This window comes from Bombus vosnesenskii, unplaced genomic scaffold (assembly GCF_011952255.1).
Source record: "Bombus vosnesenskii isolate JDL3184/JDL3185 unplaced genomic scaffold, Bvos_JDL3184-5_v1.1 scf7180000013352, whole genome shotgun sequence".
Taxonomy (NCBI): domain Eukaryota; kingdom Metazoa; phylum Arthropoda; class Insecta; order Hymenoptera; family Apidae; genus Bombus; species Bombus vosnesenskii.
In genome coordinates, this window is record NW_022882988.1 from 2,801,563 (window position 1) to 2,823,415 (window position 21,853).

At 41.7% G+C, this 21,853-nt stretch overlaps 2 protein-coding genes and 1 long non-coding RNA gene across 3 annotated transcripts; 2 read left to right on the forward strand and 1 right to left on the reverse strand.

The window, feature by feature from the left end:
• The first annotated feature begins 76 nt into the window (after positions 1–76).
• LOC117236894 lies at positions 77–2,503 on the forward strand. The gene is made up of 2 exons (XR_004493916.1): positions 77–342; positions 1,205–2,503. It is a non-coding gene; the product is annotated as an uncharacterized LOC117236894 (long non-coding RNA).
• A 2,423-nt stretch (positions 2,504–4,926) lies between these two features.
• LOC117236893 lies at positions 4,927–6,510 on the reverse strand. The gene is made up of 4 exons (XM_033500285.1): positions 5,985–6,510; positions 5,748–5,913; positions 5,467–5,670; positions 4,927–5,398 (listed from the first exon to the last, which is right to left on the reverse strand). The coding sequence occupies exons 1-4, from the start codon at positions 6,166–6,168 to the stop codon at positions 5,191–5,193; spliced, it is 762 nt and encodes a 253-aa protein (XP_033356176.1). The 5' UTR covers positions 6,169–6,510; the 3' UTR covers positions 4,927–5,190.
• Positions 6,511–6,531: 21 nt separating this feature from the next.
• Positions 6,532–12,533, forward strand: LOC117236888. The gene is made up of 6 exons (XM_033500263.1): positions 6,532–7,261; positions 7,331–10,028; positions 10,168–10,275; positions 10,433–10,648; positions 10,952–11,272; positions 11,479–12,533. The coding sequence occupies exons 1-6, from the start codon at positions 7,191–7,193 to the stop codon at positions 11,632–11,634; spliced, it is 3,570 nt and encodes a 1,189-aa protein (XP_033356154.1). The 5' UTR covers positions 6,532–7,190; the 3' UTR covers positions 11,635–12,533.
• Positions 12,534–21,853: the final 9,320 nt, after the last annotated feature.

A 21,853-nucleotide genomic window follows, 5' to 3' on the forward strand; every position in this document is an offset into this window, starting at 1 on the left:
AACTGGATTTAAAACCAAAAGAAAATAAAGAGAGAGGGAGAGAGAGAGAGAGAGAGAGGGAGGGAGAGAGAGAGAGAGAGACAGAAAAAGGAATATAAAACTGTACGTGACATAGTTATACAGTACTGTGCACTTACTTTGTGGAAAACTTTCTCGAGAGCTTATTTAATATGTTTGTGCCACGAAGTTACGAGAAGAAGAGCGTTACGATGTGATATATGCAAATTCTCGTGGATGTTCTGAAAATGCACCCAAGCAGTGAAGAGATTACTTAACGTGAAAATATGCGCGCGATGGCGAAGGGGAAAAGGATCTTGTCAGCCTTGCCGATTAAACGAGCAAGTAAGAACATTTGATGTGTTGATAGTACCGGTTGTTTTGTTACAAATTTTCAACATCGTTAAGTACGTCGTTGAAGGAAATTATACGTTTCTAACGAATTTATTCGTTTTACTCGAGCAGACCATATTATGAATTGAGAAACTTGTATTGTTCGTTTATTTGCAGGCTGATTAATAATAAAAAATTGAATTACTTCTTGGTCTCGAGTTTTCTGTATATCTTGATATTAAATTTTCCTGGAGGATTCCCTGACGATACATGTTACGACATACGGGACGTAGATATTAAGATAATAAAATCCTTTTTGAGAAGTTATAAAATTCTCGAAAAGTATGTACCGTGGTCGCGGAAAAATATGTCCTTTTATTTTTTACTAATTGTTTGTATGACAAAGTGGAGTTATACAAAGAAGTTATATAAGGAGCGATAGATTTTCTAAAAATATTATTATCTATAAATATTCCCAATAACTTAGTATTACTTCATAGATGTACAAAAGATTGCTATTTGAAAGTAAACACATGTATCGTTATAAGTATAGTAGTAAAGGCAGAAGCAAATACACCATTTAACTGATAAAGGCAATAATGATAGTGAAAAATGAAACTATTGCTGTAATGTCATTACATCTCGTTAGATAATTGTTGACTGATAAAGAAAGTAAAGAAAGGGCAGATTAGATGTCTTTGTGACGTGTCTTTTCCATAATTTTCTTCCACAGTAAAATCTTGTCTATTCGGGCAGTACTTCGCCAAATGAATTTGTAACAAAACGCAATCGATTGATCAACTAGAGAGAATTGTTAAACAACATCGACAGTTGTTTAATCGGCTGACTAGCAAAGATGTTTTTCTTCTTACAGGAATATTTTAAGAGGCGATGTAATCGACAGACTGTCACTTGTCTGCGCGTGAAGACGGCGAGTACTAACTTTACCGTGTCTGAAGGTCCGAACTTCTACTAGTCTGGCCAACGATTGCGTACCACTGCCGAGCCATACCGATGTACCGTGTTAGCGTACCGTGAGTGCCCGTACACGTTGTATCCATTAATTATTGGCCAAGCACATCCGACGACGAAACGTTCGATGTACTTAGAACGAAAGCGAGAGCGCGGTGCACTAGAGAGAGAGAGAGAGAGAGAGAGAGAGAGAGAGAGAGAGAGATTGCAAACTAAAGGAAAGGAGAGAATGTATCACGATTTATGTAAAAACGAAAAAACAAAAAAAAAAAAAAAGAGAAACTAACAAAGAAACGTTATGTCGCTAGCTTCTTCACACCTGTATGTATTACGCTGTTATTGGCCGTCGGATGTCTTGAAGTAATACGCTTAAATGGAGATGAGAACTAAACCTATTAACTTTGTGGATTTCCTTTCTCGTTATTATCTGTATCTTCCCACTGAGTATGTACCGAGAATATTGTTCCTTTTATAAGCTTGCCAGCGCAAGTAAATGTCGAACAATCGGACGGTAGATTTGTATACAGCGAAAGAGTGCGAATGCAAATGCTACGACGGAAGAGAGGAGAGAATGAGCGCGGTAATGTAAGACCTAGAGAAAACATAGAAAAGAGGTATCGATTGGCGGAATGAAAGAGAACAAATTCAGAGTACCAGAGTGATGGAAAGACAAAGAGAAGAGGAAGGAGATCCCGTTGTCCTCCAGTGTGTATGCTTTCATGTGGAAAGAGAACGAATCTTCGTGTTACTCGAACGCTTAAGAAGCTAATGCCTCTTACGTTTTCTTACTTTTTCGTTACTAGTATCGTTTGTAAGCATGATCTCTCGATGGAACATATACGACACAAACATACACATACAAACATATGCACACACACCAAATTTCGCGATTAGGGTATATATTAGTAATGAATTCCAAAATTAAGGAACGGAGTTATCTCCGTGAGAGGAGAGAGGAAGGGAGCACACGCAAGAGAATGAAAGTGAGAACGTGTGAAAGAAAGAAAGAAAGAAAGAAAGAAAACTGCGCGAGTGAATCTTGTGGAAACGAGAGAGTCTCCGTATTTATATCGCTATCCAGCCACATATCGTTGGCGTGATTATGCTGCAACTATGTTGCAATTTAGCTTGTAGTCTTTTTTTTAGTCGATTTTTCATGTGTCACCAGTTTTTAAATACAACACGACTGACTGCTGGTTAAGTATGGTTGTGAGCGATTAAGAAAATGTTTCCTTATCTTATTCGGGATATATGTCCCCTTTTCTTAACGATATTTTTGTTTTCTTATTCATTCTTGTACTTCGTATAGAAAAGGTTGTTATGCTCGTCCCAATGACGAATCCGATCGTCCATTACTAATGATAGAACAATGATTGAGTTTGAAAACGATTATTTGTATATTTGTAAAATGGTGCGAATAGATCGGACCGAGATCAATGTATGTATGTGTCTTTCATTTCCTCGCTTTTAATGAGTTGCTACAACTCGCGACTTATCGTTTGTTTTTCAATTATGAGAACGACAGGCGGTCATGTTCCAGCAAGACTCGAGCTGATCGCAAATCAATCCGTAGAGGATACGTGATTTCCGTTGCGTTTCTTTTTTCAATCGTTTGTTTTGTAATTAATACAAAGTGAAATTTATTAATTTTATTCATGTGTTGAAAAATTTACTTGATATTTTCTTTTCTTGTATCGATTATACAAGACCTGTTCCTTAATTATTTCTTTAATCCTGACTATTTTTTGCGTGCATTCTGTGCATGGAACTGGTATCTTCTTTAATTGTTCCATTACATGTATTTCCAATTCGTTTTCATTGTAAGGCAAGGGCTAAAGTTTGTAAAGCTATTATTAAATTTTGATCTGTCTTTAAAATATTTGCCTTGGAATGTTAGTAACATTTATTTAAAAAGAAAAAAAAGCGCATTCAATTCTAGCTAATATGTTAATCAATGTGTCGCGTTTTTTTTTTTTTTTTTTTTTTTAGTGAATTTTTCACGTGATACATTTCGCTCTGCGAACATGATCTAGATAATGTACGGTCAGTGTGCGTTTTAATTATTATTATAAAAGTTTGTGTAGCATGTATTCGTTGTTAAAGCATTCTGCAGCTTGTGTTCGATGATTATTTGCCATTTATATGGAATTGGCAGCTCATGTGCATTATGATAGTATGCCCATGTAATGAGTGTGATTGATGACGTTATAGAAATTTTGAGAAGTTTATCGATATAGTGAGGAGACGTTATGCTATGGAAAGAAAAAATAAAAATCGGGCGACGATTCATTTTTGTAAATAAGAATTATTGGAATGGATATAGAAGTACGCACACGGAAACACGAAAAGTTAAAATATGTGAAATGTCGGATATCCGGACATGTATCAGCTTCAGATTATATATACATATACATATATGCATAAACAATATCAATAATGGCGATTACTAAGCTGTATTGTTACTACAGTAATTACCACTGTCTCGCAACGGCAGTGATCGACTAATTTTATTACCGCGTAATCATAAATGATGCCAGTGAGAAGTGAATGTGTTCTTTGTGACGAAATCGAACGAAGAAGAGTATGGAAATTGCTAATGAATTATTCCATTTTCTAATTTATAGAGACAATTTAAAAGTATCGAAGATGCTTTTCGAAGATATTTTGTCCATTTCGTACATGTCTACAAACACAAAGACAATGACGTCTGAAGTTTTTGAGCGAGAATATTCTATTATATTAATGGAACGACATTGTTCACTTTTAACGTGCTTTTGTTATTCTATTAGTGGATTCGTTTTCTTTCCACTTACGAAACTAATAATCTATTAAAGATAAAAAAAAAAAAGAAGATTAATGTACATAGAAATTAAATTGTTTGAGTACTATTCCGATGGATTCTGTGTTTACGCCAGCAAGCGTTGGAATACGAGGGGTGGAGAGCGGTTTGCATCCTAATGGTGAAAAAACACGAGACTGAAAGACACACCGGACCATAAAAATTTCACGCGTTAAATTCACGTAATATAGATGATATAATGTAATTTACAAGATGGATCATGTCCTCATTAGTTTTGTCAACAAATGTGCACCTCTCTCCCCTACATAATACATTTCTATCGTACTTGTAAGCTGTGATTGAAATCCTATCTTTTAATTCGTAATCACTGGCTTACGAATTGTTATTTATCGATTAATATATATATATACCATATATATTTATGTATATATATATGTATATGTATATGTGTGTGTATATATATATATATATATATATGTACACATAAAACCGTCTGATAAAAATCGCTTTAATAGAATTTGAAAAAGACATTGAAATTGCGCGAAAATTTTTTCCTGTAAATAAGCGTTGTGCCTGCGCACTTAGTCAAACAAAAGAAGTTCTTACTGGATTTCTTGTATGTTTTTATTTTGACTATGCAAATTGACTACTTGACTATACATTTGGAGCTTCTTTTATTCTCTTTTTCAACGCATATTGTAGAAAAAGAACTTGTTTCCAAAGCTTCAAGTTATATTAGTATGCGGTAAATAGAGAGAATACAAAAGATCTAATTTTTAAGTTTTTTTTATTTTGTTTTAAGAATTTTCATTTCATATACATTTCTTCTATAAAACAAAAGAAAATGATACATGATGTGCTTTAAAGTTTCTTCATCCTTTACAATGATCTTAGTATTTACATTACATTAACAAAAAAGTTTGTACCTAATAATAGCAAAAGTGTTTTATTTAAAAAGTACTGTAGTATGTTTTATTTGAAATCTTGTTCTTAATTGAAATATTGTTGCATAAAAAATATAGTACAAGCTAAAGTACAAAAGTAATAAATGATATAAAATGTTACATAAATATTATTCTTTTAAATATTTAGCTGCTTTTATCTTCTTTGCTCTTAAAATTATTTTGAGACATTTTTAGCACTGTTTCAATATTAATTAGCTCTCTGTGTTCTTCTAGCATTTGTACAAAAAATGGATCTTTATATAACATATGATTAGAAGCAGCAATAAAATTTACAATTAATTTTTGCATTATATTAATATTTCTTATAGTTCTATTTATTTTTTCCTTATTTCTGAAAACATTTAGTAAAATTTGAGTTAAAAATCTCACTAATGTATTATTAAGCGCATATGTACTTACATTGCTAACTCAGGGTTCATTTCTTTTAGTTTTTTGTTGCATATTTCCTCCTGTTCCTTCAAAAATTGTTTGTGCTCAAACAATGCATTGCGACATTGAATTTTTAATTCTAACTGCTCCTTTATCGCATTGTCTATTTCCTTTTGTATTATTAAAATATTGTCGTTCAAACTAAAAAGCTTACGCATATATGCATAAATTTTTCTAGAAACATATTAGAACAGTTAAATATTTTCTTTCAATTTTAAATTTTCAAGTTTAGATTGTTTGATTCTTTATACCTTTGCATATCACTGTTACCTTCTTTGCCTTCCAAAATAGCTTGAATGCTATGGGAATGAAGACATAGTTTAATCGCTGTATTAGTTATAAGAGAACTTGCTGTTGCTTCGTGCAAATTTGTTACTGTGTCTCTTAGATCTTCCACTGGTTCTTCAGTTGCTGTATCTAAAATTATGGTAGGACATAATGTTTACACCATCAAGGTCTGGTTGGTATGTAATAATTTTATGGCATACAAAAATCATGTTGTGCTTTAAGTATCAATAACTTGGCATTTAGACACTTCAATAATTCTCGTGTGGCTGTAATTTTTTCTTCAATTGGTTTAAAATCTTCTATCGATATCGCTCCAATTGGAAAATTGGAAACACTTTTATTCAAGCATGCAACAGCATTTATTAAATCACGGAATTCTGACATTTTGTAATATAAATAAAAAACAAGGTAATTATTATTACATATTAGTTTGTAATGAGCATTTCTTTATGGTTACAACCATTCTGCCACAACCATCAAATATCAAAAAGTTCCTAGATTTCTGTAACTGGTAAGTTTTAGTTTGTAATAAGACAGGGTTTCTAAGAAGAGTTACATTTATTTAAAAAAAAAGTTATTTCTACATTACTATGGCCTAATATATAAAAGGATAGAATTATGAAAAATTTGGTCTACATAGTTATTTTTTTGTAATATAATAGACGAGGTACAGAATAAACGTGACATGCAATGCTTTTTCGAGTACGACGTTTTGGGGTTTACCTGAACTTACCATTTTCGTGTCACATGCGATGTTATCGATCCAGTAGAGTACTAGAATCACTGACAGAATGACAAACGCGACACAGAATAGATGTGACCTGCAATACTTTCTCGTGTCTCATGTGTCGGGTGTCGCCTGACATCCTTATCATTTTCATGTCACATGCGATATTATCGATTGAGTATAGTACCGATTTGAATTAAGTCTTTTATCAGGTTATTGTATGATACAATCAGTGACTGAAATAGATAGAATCTCAAACCATATGCACGTAGTATAATAAGTATAAATATATGTATGATCCACATGGAATTTGTGACGGTGCTGACCCTGTCACAATCAGAAAAGGCCACGTTAAGAGGTAACGAATTAAAAGAAGAAAACTGCTGTTACTACGTCTAACAATACTCTACGACTGTCGATCGGTTAGAAACTCGATGACATATCTTCGTACGGTATTCTCTATACAATTAGTATACAATGTAAACCCTGTAGAACATCGTCACATTCTCGACATGTGTATGTATGTCCTGAATTTGGTCAAAATTTGTTTGATCGATAGTTGAAATCAAATATTTGAAGAAACTTCGTAGACGTAAGGTTAATGGTTAGGTTTAAAAATATTCCTTGTAAATAGATAGTGAACGTGTACACGTTTAAATATATTCGAGATTTTCGCAACATGAGTGGCTCGTGCAGACGGGAATCTAAGAAGCAGAACGATTGCAGAAGTAAGAAGATCACTGGAAAAAGGTGCGTAACTTACGGAACTACTTCTACGTTAGTGTGAATAGATTTGACAAAAATTTCATTTATTGGCAGATGGGAATATCCGATTGCAAAATCGAAGGAATACTGGGAGAAATTCTGCGACGACGAAGAGAAGAGACTGATCACAGTAAGAAACCCTTCCCTTCAATTATCCTATCGTACCTTTTCCAAAAACGATTCACAACTTATTGATCTTAATTCGGATATTCAGGATAAAATATCTAATCGGAATTTTTTTTCTAACTCTTATTCAGACGATTGCGATACATCCGATAATTCTTTGCACAAATTGCTTCCCATAAGGTCAAACTTTAAGTCGAATAGATATTGGAATTGCGACGCCACGAAATCGTATCCAAAATCGATACTAAAGGGATCGTTTCGAGCTGCTCCAAAAAGTTTGGATACAACGGCTCGCCTTACCACATCGTCTAAAGTTGTACGAATTCCAAAATTAGATAGCCACGATCCTCAACCTAGTTTCCGGAAAATTCGCCCAGGTAAAATGGATCATATTCGGACTTCTTTCAGTGTCCAAAATGAACGGAAGGTACAAGGAGAAAATTTCCCGACTCTACCAATTCTCGGTGCATACCCCACGACGTCTGATCTCCGATTGAAACTGAAAAAATTACAGAAACATTTAAGATTACTGGACGAAGAAGACCGCGAGACGAGGGATCGAACACGCCACAAAATTGTCAAAGCAGAAGATAAGAAACTTGTGGCAGATTTTCGATCTACGACGAATCAAATCAAAGAAGAAAATGAAGACACATTAACGGATGAAGATTACTTAAAGTATTCCGCTCGTTTTGCCTACAAGGCGTTGAAGCGTTTAACGAAGAACAAAGATCTGGATTTCAAATTCAAACCTTTCGACAATCTGCAAGAAGAACAAGTTTTGAAATTAGGAGACGGTTCTTTCGCGAGTGACGATGGAAAACGAGAGCTCCCAAGGATTAAACGCATCGAGAAAGATAAGCAAAGCGAAGAATCTTCAAATGTTCACGATTTGCAGACGATTTCTGAAGAGAAGTCGCTCGAGGATTCAGAATTCACGCGCACCGACGTCCAATGTCCATCTTTGAAATCCGACGAGACAATTTCAAGAACCATTTCTACGGGATCGCGTTACACATCGGGGCCAAGTCCAGAATTCGTCTACCCGGAGGACCGGGAAAATCCATCGAGTCGTATTCTTTCGTCAATTCCAAAATTATCCAGTTTCCCAAGGAGGAATCGCGACAGATGTCTACCGTGTATGTATAAATTGTTCGAAACTCCGGTGCAACGAAAAGTATCTCTACCTAGAACCGCTTTGCGACGAATCATCGCAGAAGACACGAAAGTGGTATCACCCACGGATTCGTTAGAAGATAGCGACTCGAGTTCTCTGAACATACCAAACTTCGAGGACCAAGTGGAAAGAGTTTTGACCGACCAAGTTGATAAGGCGGACCTTGGATTTGAATGCGACGTTGCATTCGTCGAATCTGATGACTTTGAAAACGTGGTCGAGATTGCGGATGCCACTTACTCTCTCGAAGAAGACCAAGTAGGGAAAGGACTAACGGACGAAGAGGAGGGAAAAAGTATCTCAGAGTCAGAGCCTTCGTCTAATGTGATCGCGAAGGAAGCCAAAGAGGATCGACAAGACGATGACACGACTTTGACGAATTTAAACGAAGCTACGATAGATGTTACGCGTGTTACGTCTCTGGAACGAACGAAGGTTCCCTCTTCGTCTCGCAGCATAAGCTCCGACGAAGACGATTCGATTGTAGTTTCGGTCAGCGACGATCTACCTAAGCCGAAATACTTAGTACCCTGTCATGCCCCCACGAATTTCAGGCCGAGCTTAGAGCCCCTGCGAGCTTTAAGAAGCAGAAAACCGACGACTTTGCAAGATCGAATTGCCTTGCTCGAGTCGATGCCATTGAAGAAAAGCGTTTCTATCGATATTTACGGCGACATTTCGGCAAGATCAAGAGCCGTGCCTGGAGAAGTCCTTGAGAAGGGCGAAACAGGCGAGGACGAGAAGCCACCTCCGCCTCCTTTAACGAAAGCAAAATCCGTGCTGGACAAACTGATGCTTGGAAATGGCGAAGCAAGTACGGCAAAGCAACGACACGTTCTCAGAAAGGAAACCAGTTTCGCTGGTTTTTCTGTATCAATGGATACCGCGTCCAATAGCTCGGAAATACATCGGGACGCGTCGAACGCCGCATTACGAGAATTGGACGCTACTCGTGACGACAGCCTTTTGAAAACATTATCCGCTACGGATTTCGCGAGAGCCCGGACGAAATTGCCGCTTACGCAACCGCACGAGATCGTAGAAATTTTGAAAAATCTCGATGAGAACGTTTCGTCGATAGATATGTTGGAAATATTGTGCAAAGAATTTTCGGAACGATTAAAGAACGACAACGAGAACGCCGATTCGAACGTGAAAGAACGTAATAAGATGATTACGAATTTGACAAGGTTATTAGTCGATTCTAAACGTTATTTGTATCCTGATAAATTCCCCTCTAACTTATCCTTGTCCGTCAATCAGCCACCCGTGTGTAATTCCCGTCTCCTCAGACGTGTCCTACCTCGAAAGACTTACAATCTCGTCGCACCTTTGCTGGGAATGCCGGAACAGCTTCCAAAGAAGAGGGAAGCTGTGTTCGAAGATCCGTTCGACATCGGTAAAACGCAAATTACCGAAGACACGTTGTCCACGCATGATAGTTTAGAAGTACGTTTGATATTACCGTCTGTTCTTTTAAAGCAGAAAGCAAACGTCCTCGTATCGTGCGCTCACTATTTTTAGTTTAACAAGTTGCTCCACTTTGGTTCGTCTTTTTAAAGATAGCCTTTTTTTTATAATTATCAAGGTGCATCCACCGACACCGAGAGACACCGAATCGCTCGCTGACAAGGAGAAAGTGGGTCGTCGTAGATACAATCCTTACGCTCTATTTCTGATGAAACCAAGACGTAAGGTGCGATATCGGACTGATAGCGATAGAGTAATCTCCTAACGGCCAGGGAGAAAAAGAAAAAAAAAAAAAAGGAAAAAAAGAAAAGGGAAAGAAAATGAAATAGAAAATGTCGGTCGAAAGGGAAGAGAAAAAGACAAATAATCTCTTTACGCGTCAGGTGGTTACGTGGCGTCCTTTGACGGAACGCGATCTCGAAGGCTACGATCCGGACGCTACGCTGGAAATGAGAGCCGAAAACTCGATGAGAAAGATATGCAAGGATTTTTGCCAATGGGTCGAAACTTTAGGCGGGACGGATAACGTCATCAACGAGGAGGTTCTCAGGGATATGTTTGAAATCGATTTCAGCGCCGAAGCTTGCAGAGCGATGCAGGTTAAAGAGAAATATCGTTCATGTCCTTTATACGTATGCTCTTGAGACAGCTTTTAATCTTTCTAATATTTACTCGCTTCCTGCAAACGATTATTCACAGCGACGAACGATCGTACAGTCGGAGAATATTTAATTCCTGTTAAATATCGGCAACGAGACTCTAATTACTTTGAACAGCACGTTTCGGAAGCAAGCATCCTCTTCCATTTGAATCTCGCGAGAAGTTTGCTCAGCTGTCTCGTTTAATTGCGTCTGAACACTTTATTCCTTGTTTTCATCTGTTCTCTTTTTTCTTTCAAACAGATGTCGATCCAGGAAATGCCGGTGGTACCTGCAGAGGTAGCTTTAACGAGAAACACACCCGGTGCGAGCAAGCTCACGATGACGAAGAAGCATGTAATGAAAGACGCGAAAGCGGAAGAAACACCGGCGAAAGTAAAAGCTTTTGGCACCGCTATGCCTTGGAAGCTTCGATTCGTGCCGCCTAATAATCAGGTGCGAAAGAAATGGCTGCAATGCGAGAACGTGCCCAAGGATATCGAAACGATGGAAGTCGTTTGGAAAGATATATTGGATTTGAGAAGCGTACGAGGATTCGTGGAATGGCTACAACAGCATCCGGAGGTAACAGCATCCGCGTTATTAATCGTACGATAAAATTTCCATAGATCAACGAAATCGTCGTCAGGTGTTCGTTCTCCAATTAACTCTTGTACCGTAACCCACGACGCTGTGCTAAAGACAGCGGATAATGAAAGCCATTGTTTGCACGAGGATATACCGTAACATTCCTAACGGATGTATCTGAATCCTCTTACTTATCGTTATAGGTACCACGGCCGCAAGCTTTGAAGAAAATCGCATCAATGGATATTAGCTCTTTAAGACTAATCGAAGACGACGAGAAGTTCGCGCATCTCGAACTGGATATTAATCAAATTAAGAGTCTGAGAGTGGCGATCAACGGTGACGATGTCTCGACGTAACGCTGCGCGCGCGCGCGCATATGTGTGTGCACGCGTGTGTGCCTCGTTCTTTATATCGCTGCTGCTCTTCGTTTTCACTGTGTCACACAAATATACCGCTCTTACCGATGTATATGCATACAAGTATCTGTGCGGGATTTTCCCTTTTATACCGATGCATCGAAACGAATTATTTCAATTTCCGTGAAATTTTCATAGCCTTCCAACTGTCGCTGTGTGCGCCGGTGGTTTAAATCGAACCGACGCATGAATATTTTAATTGCATATGATTGTGTGGCAGTAAATGTCGGGCGAATACAAAATGAGTATCCGAAACTGGCCCGCATTTCAGAATTTCTCGTCTCCGTTACGCTTATAAATGAACGAAATGTCTGTGTGTAACCGATACGGCCAGCCGATGACACGACGTCAAAAGCCTATCCCCCACCTCTGTCTATCCCCTTTTTGCGTACGAAACGAAGGGTTAACCTGCGAAGCTACGGAGCGATCAGTAGCGTCCAGCGAGAAATTTCGCAGCGCGCCGTTCGATATCATTATTTGCACGAATATCGGGCAGTGAGCAGCGATTGCAATCGTACTGGAAAATGAAATATCCGAAGAGTTATAATATTGGAGGCGAGGTGCAGGGGGTGGGGGCGGCTGGTTATTTTCATCATCTCCTACGGTTGCAAATAAACTCTCGCGTATTTAATATAAAATATTGCCACAGCAAATAGAATTTTGAAAAACAAGAACGGCGGAGAGATAAAAAATATGTCGAGGGATGAAAATAGGATTCGAAAGCGATTTCCATTCGAGAAACTGATGATTAACGGGTGTTCTGTTCGCCTACTTTGCGCTGGCAAAATGAAAACGAACGATGCTTTCAGCGCGACGATAATAAATAGCAAATAACACGATCCGATGTCAATCCAACCGATTCCTTTGACCACGAACGAATCGTCCTCGTTGTCGATGTCAATAGTTCCGCGAGCGACATAATACAAACGAGGCGTCGAGGAATATTGGAAATGTATCGCAGAAGCCGGGCGTCCTGTTGCCGTCTGCCAACGACAGCAGGGACACGGCATAGAATCATCAGCTTAACGCCGAAGCTACTTAAAATCGAAACCGGCAAAGAAGCTACGAAGTTCTATATGTCGCCTCTTTCGCGATTTATCCCCTCGTCGTTGCTTTTTCCTTTGACGAATCGCTACGAAACGAAGTCTCTGGTTTCTCAATGCCTCGTCGATCGAGCCTTAAAAATTCGAACTGCTCTCCGGCCAGATTTTTTTTTTTAGAAATTACCGTATCACGTTGCTTTTCATACGTTAGTTGCGTGATTCTTTATGCTTCCTTTTCAAGGGATTTCCCATGAGATAGTATCCACGGGAGAAGAAGAGGGGGTGAGAAGGAAAAGACGACGACAACGACGACGACGACGACGACGACGACGACGACGACGACAAGAAAGCGAGCGAAGAAGACCTTAAAAAAGAAGCAGAAAGGGTACCGAAAAAGTCGACGAAGGGAAACGAGGAGGAAACCGCGGAAGCGGAAGAAGGACACCGCGCCATCATTGGCCATTGGCCATCCGTTTCGCTCCACTTGGAATAGAGACTTGCGCTCGACCGAGAAATTTAACAAGGCGCACGCTCCCTACTGACAATACCCAACTTTCTCACTCCCCCTCTTATGCCTGGGTTTTAATTACTTCAATTTAAATCTTCGGCTTTCCTGTCATACAGACTCACGGCAAAGGATCACCGCAAGGTGATCGAACTCTGTGCATTGTGTTGCTCTTGGAGCAGATCGCAACCGAAAAAAGCTAAGAAGTAGAAAAAGGAAAGGAAGAAAAAAATAAGACAGAAAGTAATTGCGAGGCGACAGAAGCAAACCTACGTTATTCAGGGTGATTGGCTCTAGCTACCCGTACACAATCGTACACGACAATCAGCGTCGTTCTACATCGGCAATTACCGTTCGTAATACGGTTAGGTTACTGTCAGATCGCATTGGCATTCGCGCACTTGGATGCCTCGCCAAAATCTTTTATTCATGCTATCAAGTTTGCATTTAAAAACTCCGTCCTCTCGACCGTGGCGGCACTTCGAATCGCTACTTTTCAACGGGTACCTTTCAACCCTGACTATTCCCGGAAAGATCGAGATTCAGTTCGCGCGCCGCACGTACGAGCAGACGTTATGCAAATCTACGGCGGCGCGACATCGCGGCCACGATTTCCCCGCGATTGCAACTTTTAACCGCAAATTGGGATAAATCGATCAATTTCCACTTTCATCTCGTTCGTCGTCGATTCGATTCGTGGCTGTCTGGGACAGCAGTACTCTATATTGGTACGCGACACTTACGATTATGAAAGGCGTCCGCACCGATGGCGGATGATCAAATCGAACGACCGTCTTTTTTTTTCTTTTCTCTCTCTCTTTTTTTTTTTTTTTTTTTTTTGTTCCGCAACATAGGCCCCGGAGAAGCGTGGTTCTAGGGCGATCCGGTTCGCTACGTTCATTCGACGTATAACACAAGAACTCGAAACGTGTGAGCGCGTAGCTATTCACAAACGAAATGGGAAGCGCTTCCTGCTGATCGTTCGAGTCAGTTCGATCTATTGTCGAGTAAGTTTGTGACAGTGTATATAACGGTGGCGCACGGCTACTGGTGTGCCCGGCTCTATCGCGATATCTTTCTCGTTCGTTCGACCAATTCCAGCCGTTTCCCTACGATCGAGAAAAAATAGTTACAACCGGCGTTCAAGTGGATTATCACGTATATTAAGTTACATCGATAGATTAGTACACCTTGCGCCCAGCGAAAATCAGGAAATTACTGTAGGCAAAAGTTTCTGTATACCTGTAACGAGAGAGCACCCTCCGACGGGTTTAACGAATTTCCAGGGCAAAAACCAGCTTCCACGCTTCCTGATTGAATCGCTAAGACGCGAGACGGTGCTGGCTTCGTATAATAAACAGATTGGCCAGCTGTAGATTGGATAACACGCCGAGCGAACGAAAATCCACGATATACCTAAAAGAAAAAGAAGGAAAGCGAATTCGGTCGGGCTAGATGAAAACAGAGGAAGATGCTTGCTCGCAACGACTGGTACAAGCCTAGCGTGAAATCGATGCTTGAAAATTAGACAAGAGTAATATTTTGCATTAACTACGGTTCGATGAATCTCGAGTGTCTTCCATTCTTCGAGTTCCAGTTAAATTTCAACAAACTCTTCGAACGGTGACATTGCACAATGTTGAACAGTAACGCGTAATAGACTTCAACGAACATCCGGTTTCACCCGGAAGGCCGCACCCGTCACGGTTACTCCCGGCATAGTTACAGAGCCGAGGCACGCTGGCATAACGCGATTCTTCTTCTGTTTCGACAGTGCGTCACGTTTTATTGCCAAAGGACGGCGTATCGTCGACGACGGCCAGCACTGCTGCATCGGCCAGTCTCTCGTTGTCCTTTGACCCGATGACACATCGGCTGTTTCGTGCTACGCAGACACGGTCATCCGCGATCAATCGTACGATTAATCGTTGCGAGAACTTCGCGACACGCCTGCCCTTCGTATTCTGACTTTGAACTTTTCACGCATCGAACCTATCGTGTCAGGTCTGAAGGTACAAAGTTTCGCTCGTCGATAGGAACGAACCGAACAAAATTCTCGCCTCTTACGTTGGTTATCGTGGTCGACGACCGTTTACGGACGAAGAACGAAGAAGAAACGGAATTGCACGGAACGAAATTAAAGGTACGTCTGTAGGATTACGCGTTCGCCTCGAAAGGGAGCGAGAAAAATTTTCCAGAGATCCGGTTTTAAGTAATAGAACTGCTTGTCGTGCAGCCGCGGCACGTGACACCGTGTCCCCCTTCTCTTGGCACGTAAGCAAAGCAATTAGACGGAAGTGCGAAAGAAAAGGTGCGCGAGCGTAATGACGCAAGCAGGGTAGAGCGTGGCCGTCCAAGTGTTTCCAGATGGATACACCAAACCCCTCCGTTCGTCCACGGACGAATGTGTAGTTGCTCGTTGTCGCCGTCGTCGTCGTCGTCGTCGTCGTCGTCATCATCATCGTCATCTCCTATTTTTTTTAGCCCTTTGCGCCGGACCCTCGTCCTCGTTGCCTCCAAACTGACCGTAAATAGAACGCGATTCATCGACACATAGGCCGAGTTGTATCTACACGAAAAACCAAGGATCGATCGGTCGGCCTCGTTTAATTTTAATCGAGCACCGCTTCCACCGTTCGACCAGAACGTTGTTTCATTTTACTTGAAAAGTTGGCAATCTCTCGTAATTGGACTGTGTGTAAACCAGTCGAACTTGGAAAAAAGGAGAACGAACGAAGATATAACACAACCGGACGAGTCACTCGCAAGAAATTACAGACGAAAAGAAAAATGTATATAGGGAGAACGATTTCGTTATCCACTGGAAGGAAATCCGGATAACCCCGATGCACATTCGTCGCCTTGTTCCGCGTTCAATCCTCGACGGAGCCGGCAGCTTCTTTCTTTCCTCTTCTTCTAGGATTGCAGCGACTCGGACAAGCTGCTAGATCGATAGGGAACCCTAGTCCGGGCACGGTGTCGTAGACATCGTCGCAGAGCAGGCCGCAATATATATATTTACATACACGAAACCTCGGTCAAAGCCTTTACTTTGCCAACCGATATCAGTCGTAGGAGTCACGCTAGCACGCGTCTACGGGATACCCCCTTTTCGTCGAGATGTCGACCGAATTGGAGATGACCCTTTCGCGTCGCGCAACCCCGCTTTTAACCGGGACAATGGTCAGGGGCGAACGTTGCAGGAACTTCCAGCTGCGAGCAAGGATGTATCATCTGTTAGAACGTTCGTTAGACCACGCTACGTAAATCGTTCTCTTCCAGAGGACGATATACGTAGGCTACTCTGTACATCGTTTGATTTCCCACGATTTTCATCCGCGATTCATTTTCCAACGGTTTGTCGTGCCGCTGTACGAGAAGTTTGTTTAGAAGTTGCTTGGTTAAAGGCTTTCCGACGTCTCAAGTAATACGCTATAAGGATGATCGATAAATAGGATGTTGAATCTTGAATACCTGTTGAATAGGGAAACGAGAAGTTGTCGACGGTGAACAATTTTGAAGTTTTTACAGTTATTGCTGCGTAGATGCCTTTTTATTTACGGCTGAAGAACGTAGAATGGTCGCGGTATTTCCGCATGTTCCAAAGGATAAATAATCTTTTTGAAAGTCCGTGAATCGATGGTCCCGGTAAGCTTCTCTTCCTCTTCCTATCTCCGCCTTTGCCTTCTCCCCGTCTTTTTCTTCCCCCTGCCCTTTTTTTTTTTTTTTTTTTTTGTCATTTTCAGAAGTTATAACCCTGCGGGGTCGAATCACGGCAGGAATCCCGTGGCGAACGATGATAGAAAGGGTCCCTGACGCCTGAAGGAGGGATAATTGCGCGTCGGGGTTGACTTATAGCTTCTAAAATCGGTAGCGTCTCCATTCGAAATCCTTGTTTCGTCGTCGCCTTTCTTCGTCCTGTTCCTCCTCCGCGCCATCGTGAACTCTCATTAAAATCTCGTCGTTTAAACGCGTTATGCGTTGATCTAGAAACGACGAACCGGCAAACGAGACAAAAAAAAAAAAAAAAAATAAGAAACAGCATGGGGATAGAGGGAGAACGACGGGCGAGGGAGGGGATTGAGAAAATATGAACGATTCACGCAGCTAACGAACAATCCGAGCAGCAACTGAATAATTTCGCAACGAGGCCGAGAATGGATTATTCGTTTGGAAGTTGCTAAACGACACCTTACGCGTCGCTGCACGCGGGCTAGATTGAAATCAAAGTAAGAGAAACTTGGAGTTTCGTGTAATTACAAGTGTTTCCTGCCGGAGAAGGTAACCGGGCTCGACTAATCCGAACCGTTGGCAGGCACTTAGCGAAGTTTCGATTGTGCTCAGCGTGCATGTTTTCAGCGTAAACCCATCGTCGTGGGCTCGGAAGCGCAGAGCAGGAAAATAAGAGAGGCAAGGTGCGCACAGGCCGCGGCAGCTTCGGCTGGAACAGCGTTCGAGGGTGGAGGATCAGGTGCAACCCCCGAGTTTCTCCAACTACCTCGAAGCAACACGGGCTGCTCGAACATCGAGTGAACTTTATTAAGCGATATTTCTCTAATTATCTGAGTCGCGGCCCGTGGCGAGTAAAACTCAGCGCGCCTAGCTGTTCGTAGCGCCATATTCATGGGGAGGGGGCGGGCGAGAGGGCGGCGCGTTAAGCGCCTCGAAAGCATAAACATTAAAAAGAGCCGGGGCATCGAAGTTAGCGGCCGCTCAGCCGGCTTACTTCCTCCCGGCAAACTGGAAAACTTCCATCGTCGAGCATTTCGAGGAAAAAGTTGAAAGATTAAACGCCACGCGATGTTATCGCCAGGACGCGAAACGGACGGCCAACAACGTACAGTGTTGCGGAGAGGCGCTTTTCTTTCGCTAATTCCAAACGTTGCGTCGAAATAGGCTACGAGAAAGGTCCGTTTAAGCTTCGATTCGAGCGTACGAGACGCGAGGATACAAATCTCGTTAGCTAATTTAGCGTCTACGAGCTAAGATAGGTGAAATCCGATAACGATAAACCGTGTCAAACGAGTGTCTCAACAGCCCGGGATTAAAGGACGATGTTCCTTCTTTATCGCTGCTATTTAATAAATAATGACGTGCCGCTGGATTGCACAAGACACGAAGGGAAAGAACGATAAACGAGTAGCGCACAGTCTAGATACGTTACTGGCGGAAGACGTTCAACCCCTCTAGCTACTCGGTGTCTGGGAATGGGGTCGTTATCGCACTCGATGTTTATTACTTGAGTTGGAAAGCGGGGACAATAATTGGATGGTTTAATTCGTTGAAAAACTTTCTTGTAACTCAGAGAGGCGTGGACGTCGCCGCGATTGTAATCGTAAATCGATGCGTTAAATAATAAAGACGACGTCGCATTACCATCAGACTTATTCGCTTGTATCCGTTGAGGAAACCGTTTCACGGACAAGAATTTGTAATTAGCGAATCGTGATTTTCGAAAAGCAAGAGCGGAAAGTCGCGAGTCTTTTGCAAGGACTAAATTTTGGTTTGGCGCGTGAATCGAAACGATCTTTGCCCAGGAGGCTCGCAGTCACGGTTCCGAGCAAGTGACTATGGCTCGAAATAGCGCGGAATAAAATTCGCTGCTCTCTCGAACGGCCAGGTGGTAATTACGTGTAATTTATATTACTTGCCATTGAGATGCAAATCTGCGAACCATGCATGTCGGTCCTAGGCTCGACAGTGGCGTTTCTCCGCCTCCCGTACCTCGTCGTCATTCGTAGCACCATTTTCATCGGTTCCCCTCTCTGTCTACCTGCCTGCCTCCCACTTCTTCGCGTCTTTTCTGTCCTCGGCATTATATTCGGTACTGAAAAGTCGAGCTCGATCGTCCGACGATATCATCGAGAAGGTGAACGAACTTTGGAACTTGCCTGATGAAAAAGCGTACAAAGCCAGACGTACGTAGAATTCAAGGACAACTCGCTGATACTCCGGTTACGAGAGAGAATCGAATTTATCTCACTTACGTTTTCGCGAGACTCGTTTCCCCTTCTCTTTGGTTGTCTCGTCCAACCAACCAGCGAACCAAGAAAACGAGACAAATGCTGGCATTAGCCGGAAGCCAGGCTATTAATCAGACAACAAGAAAATCTTATTAACGGTTAGGTAGTAACAGGTCTGGTTGGGAATTAATTTCGCTCGATTTCGATGTGTCTCTTTCGCAGCCGCAACCAGCCAGGTATTATACGTGGCATCAAAGCCAAGGGACGCAAAGTGCATATTCCATATATGCAACAGGATTCGAATAGGCATGGCGCGAATGCAAGTGGAAATCCCGAGAAACGTAGTTAGAGATAAATAGACAGTGGGACGCGGGGCGACACCGTTGATGAAAGAGAGACAGCGAGAGTCGGCAGCTTAGATACGGCTGAATTGGCTAGTATCGTCAGTCTTTTGATCTAAACTAAAATACCAGGCCGAAACAACGGCCAAAGCAAATCTGTTCAAAGTGCTTGTCCTCTTCAAAGTACTTGGTTACGTCTATCTCGCTCCGACCCGCGCCACGATATACCCCAATGACCAATTATCTTTGTATCTTTGCCGATGACAAGTGAACCGCGAGTAAACTGTCAACCGGGGGGAAAGGGTTTGGTATGTGTCGGTTTATCGGCAAGGGTTGTGTAGCCGGTGCCAGCTCTCTTTTCGTCTCACTTTCTTCTCTTTCTCCATGCCCAACCCAGACCATCGACGCTCGACCTCGTCCATTTAGCGCGTCCATCCTTTTCCTTTTTGTATTCCTAATTTCATGTCAGTCGTAGTCGTCGACGATCCTGTTCCTTGATAATACGCCGTAACTGTATAATTTATTCTGTCTTCGTTGGATCAATTAAATAAACCAAATTCCATATAATTAGAGCAAATAATCCTCGGGTATGGGAAATTAAAAACGAAAGTCAGATTCTTGATCGTAGTCCAGACCGCAGCCTTCATTTGTCATCGAAAGAGATTCTAACGCGAAACGCGAACAATTTTAATTAAAATTCATGCATCGAACCAGATATTCATCGCTCTAGCTATACCACTGAATGGTGGACACGAGCGTTCGATCGGCGAGTCGCATAATCGGATAGCTCGCTTCTTCCAAACGCAGCGGGCATCGCGAACCGATCGATGCTTCGCAATTCCGTGGAACGAAGAACAGCACCAAGCGAGCACGTTGGATATCGGTGAATATTTAAAATGCGTTTTCTCATCCCCCTACTGTCGACGCTTTGCTACAGACAATCGTCCTCGAAACAATAGCTATCTAATGCGAAATAGGATGCCAGCCTCTTGCGTTTCCGCGAACTGGCTTCATTCTGCCGTGTTGCTTGCTCGATGTTCGGAATCCGGTACAGTTTGACGTTCCAGTCGAGTCCCTAATGCATCTCGTTAGACATCCCACTGACGATTTCTGAGTCGCGATTCGTCCTACTGCAACTTTCTTTTCGGTTGATCAAAAGATAAAAGATAACGATAACAGAGGGAAATTTTATTAAACCGTAATCTATTTATCGATTTATTTTGCCCATACGTTATTCGTATCTTCTTTTACGCTTTTCTATCGACTAACGAGGACAATAACAGCCTGTTGTTGTTTCTCTTCGCTCTCGTTTCTCTTCTTTTTTTCCAAGGACCTAGAAACCTCCATTTGGATTCAATCGGAAGCACAAAAGATTACAATATCGAATATAAAAATATTATCCATCTACTTACTCACTGATAGGTCATTGAAATCTTCGTTTACATTTTTACATTACGCAACAAGGACGACGATCACTGATCGCTTCTATTCGTTACGATCGTTCTTCTTCTTTCGAAATGCTAATTTACAAGTTTCTTTTAGATTTACGAAAAACAGGAAACGCTACGGTAAAACAGAAAATCCGTAACGCTACTTATTTAATTATTTCGTTCGTTCGTCGCCGATATCTTCGTTTACACCTTCCCATCGTGCAACGGGGACGATGGTCGCCGGTTGCTCCCGTTCACCGCGATTTCTCTCCTTTTTTTTTTTTTTTTTCGTTTCGAGGTGACACGCACAAACACACACATCGCCCAGTCGAACATAAATCTTCCTCGATTCGCCGGATTATTAATTCGTGCACGCGGATAGGTGTATCGTCGCGCATGGCACATGAAACACGCCGACCATCGGGACTAACGAGAAGAGATAGAACGAGCAGCCGGAGTGTTTGGTGTCCAGCACACGTACGCGAAGCAGTACCGAGTACTTATTGTTCTGATGTCGCCTTTCATTTAACGCATTGCGATCCAGTATCTAATCTCGCGCGAGTAATCCCTCTGTCCGTGGACACGGGCTTGACCTTACTACTACCGCGTTGAATCAGCCCGCTCACGTGATTCGCATTCGCTAGCAGCCTCGTCGGAAAGAATGGTAGCTTAATCGTATTAACGTGTTATTGGTCGAAACGAAGGTTCTCGCAGATTTTTAGCAGGCAACGCGAATGGATAATCGGCAACCTTCTTCCTAATTTACCGTTTGATATTCGAAATGCAATGGGACGATGGTAGATTAGATTTAATAATAGAGCTTAGCTTCGCTTCTACGGTACCCTGATATTACTCGGATGAAAGTATTTTTTGGACG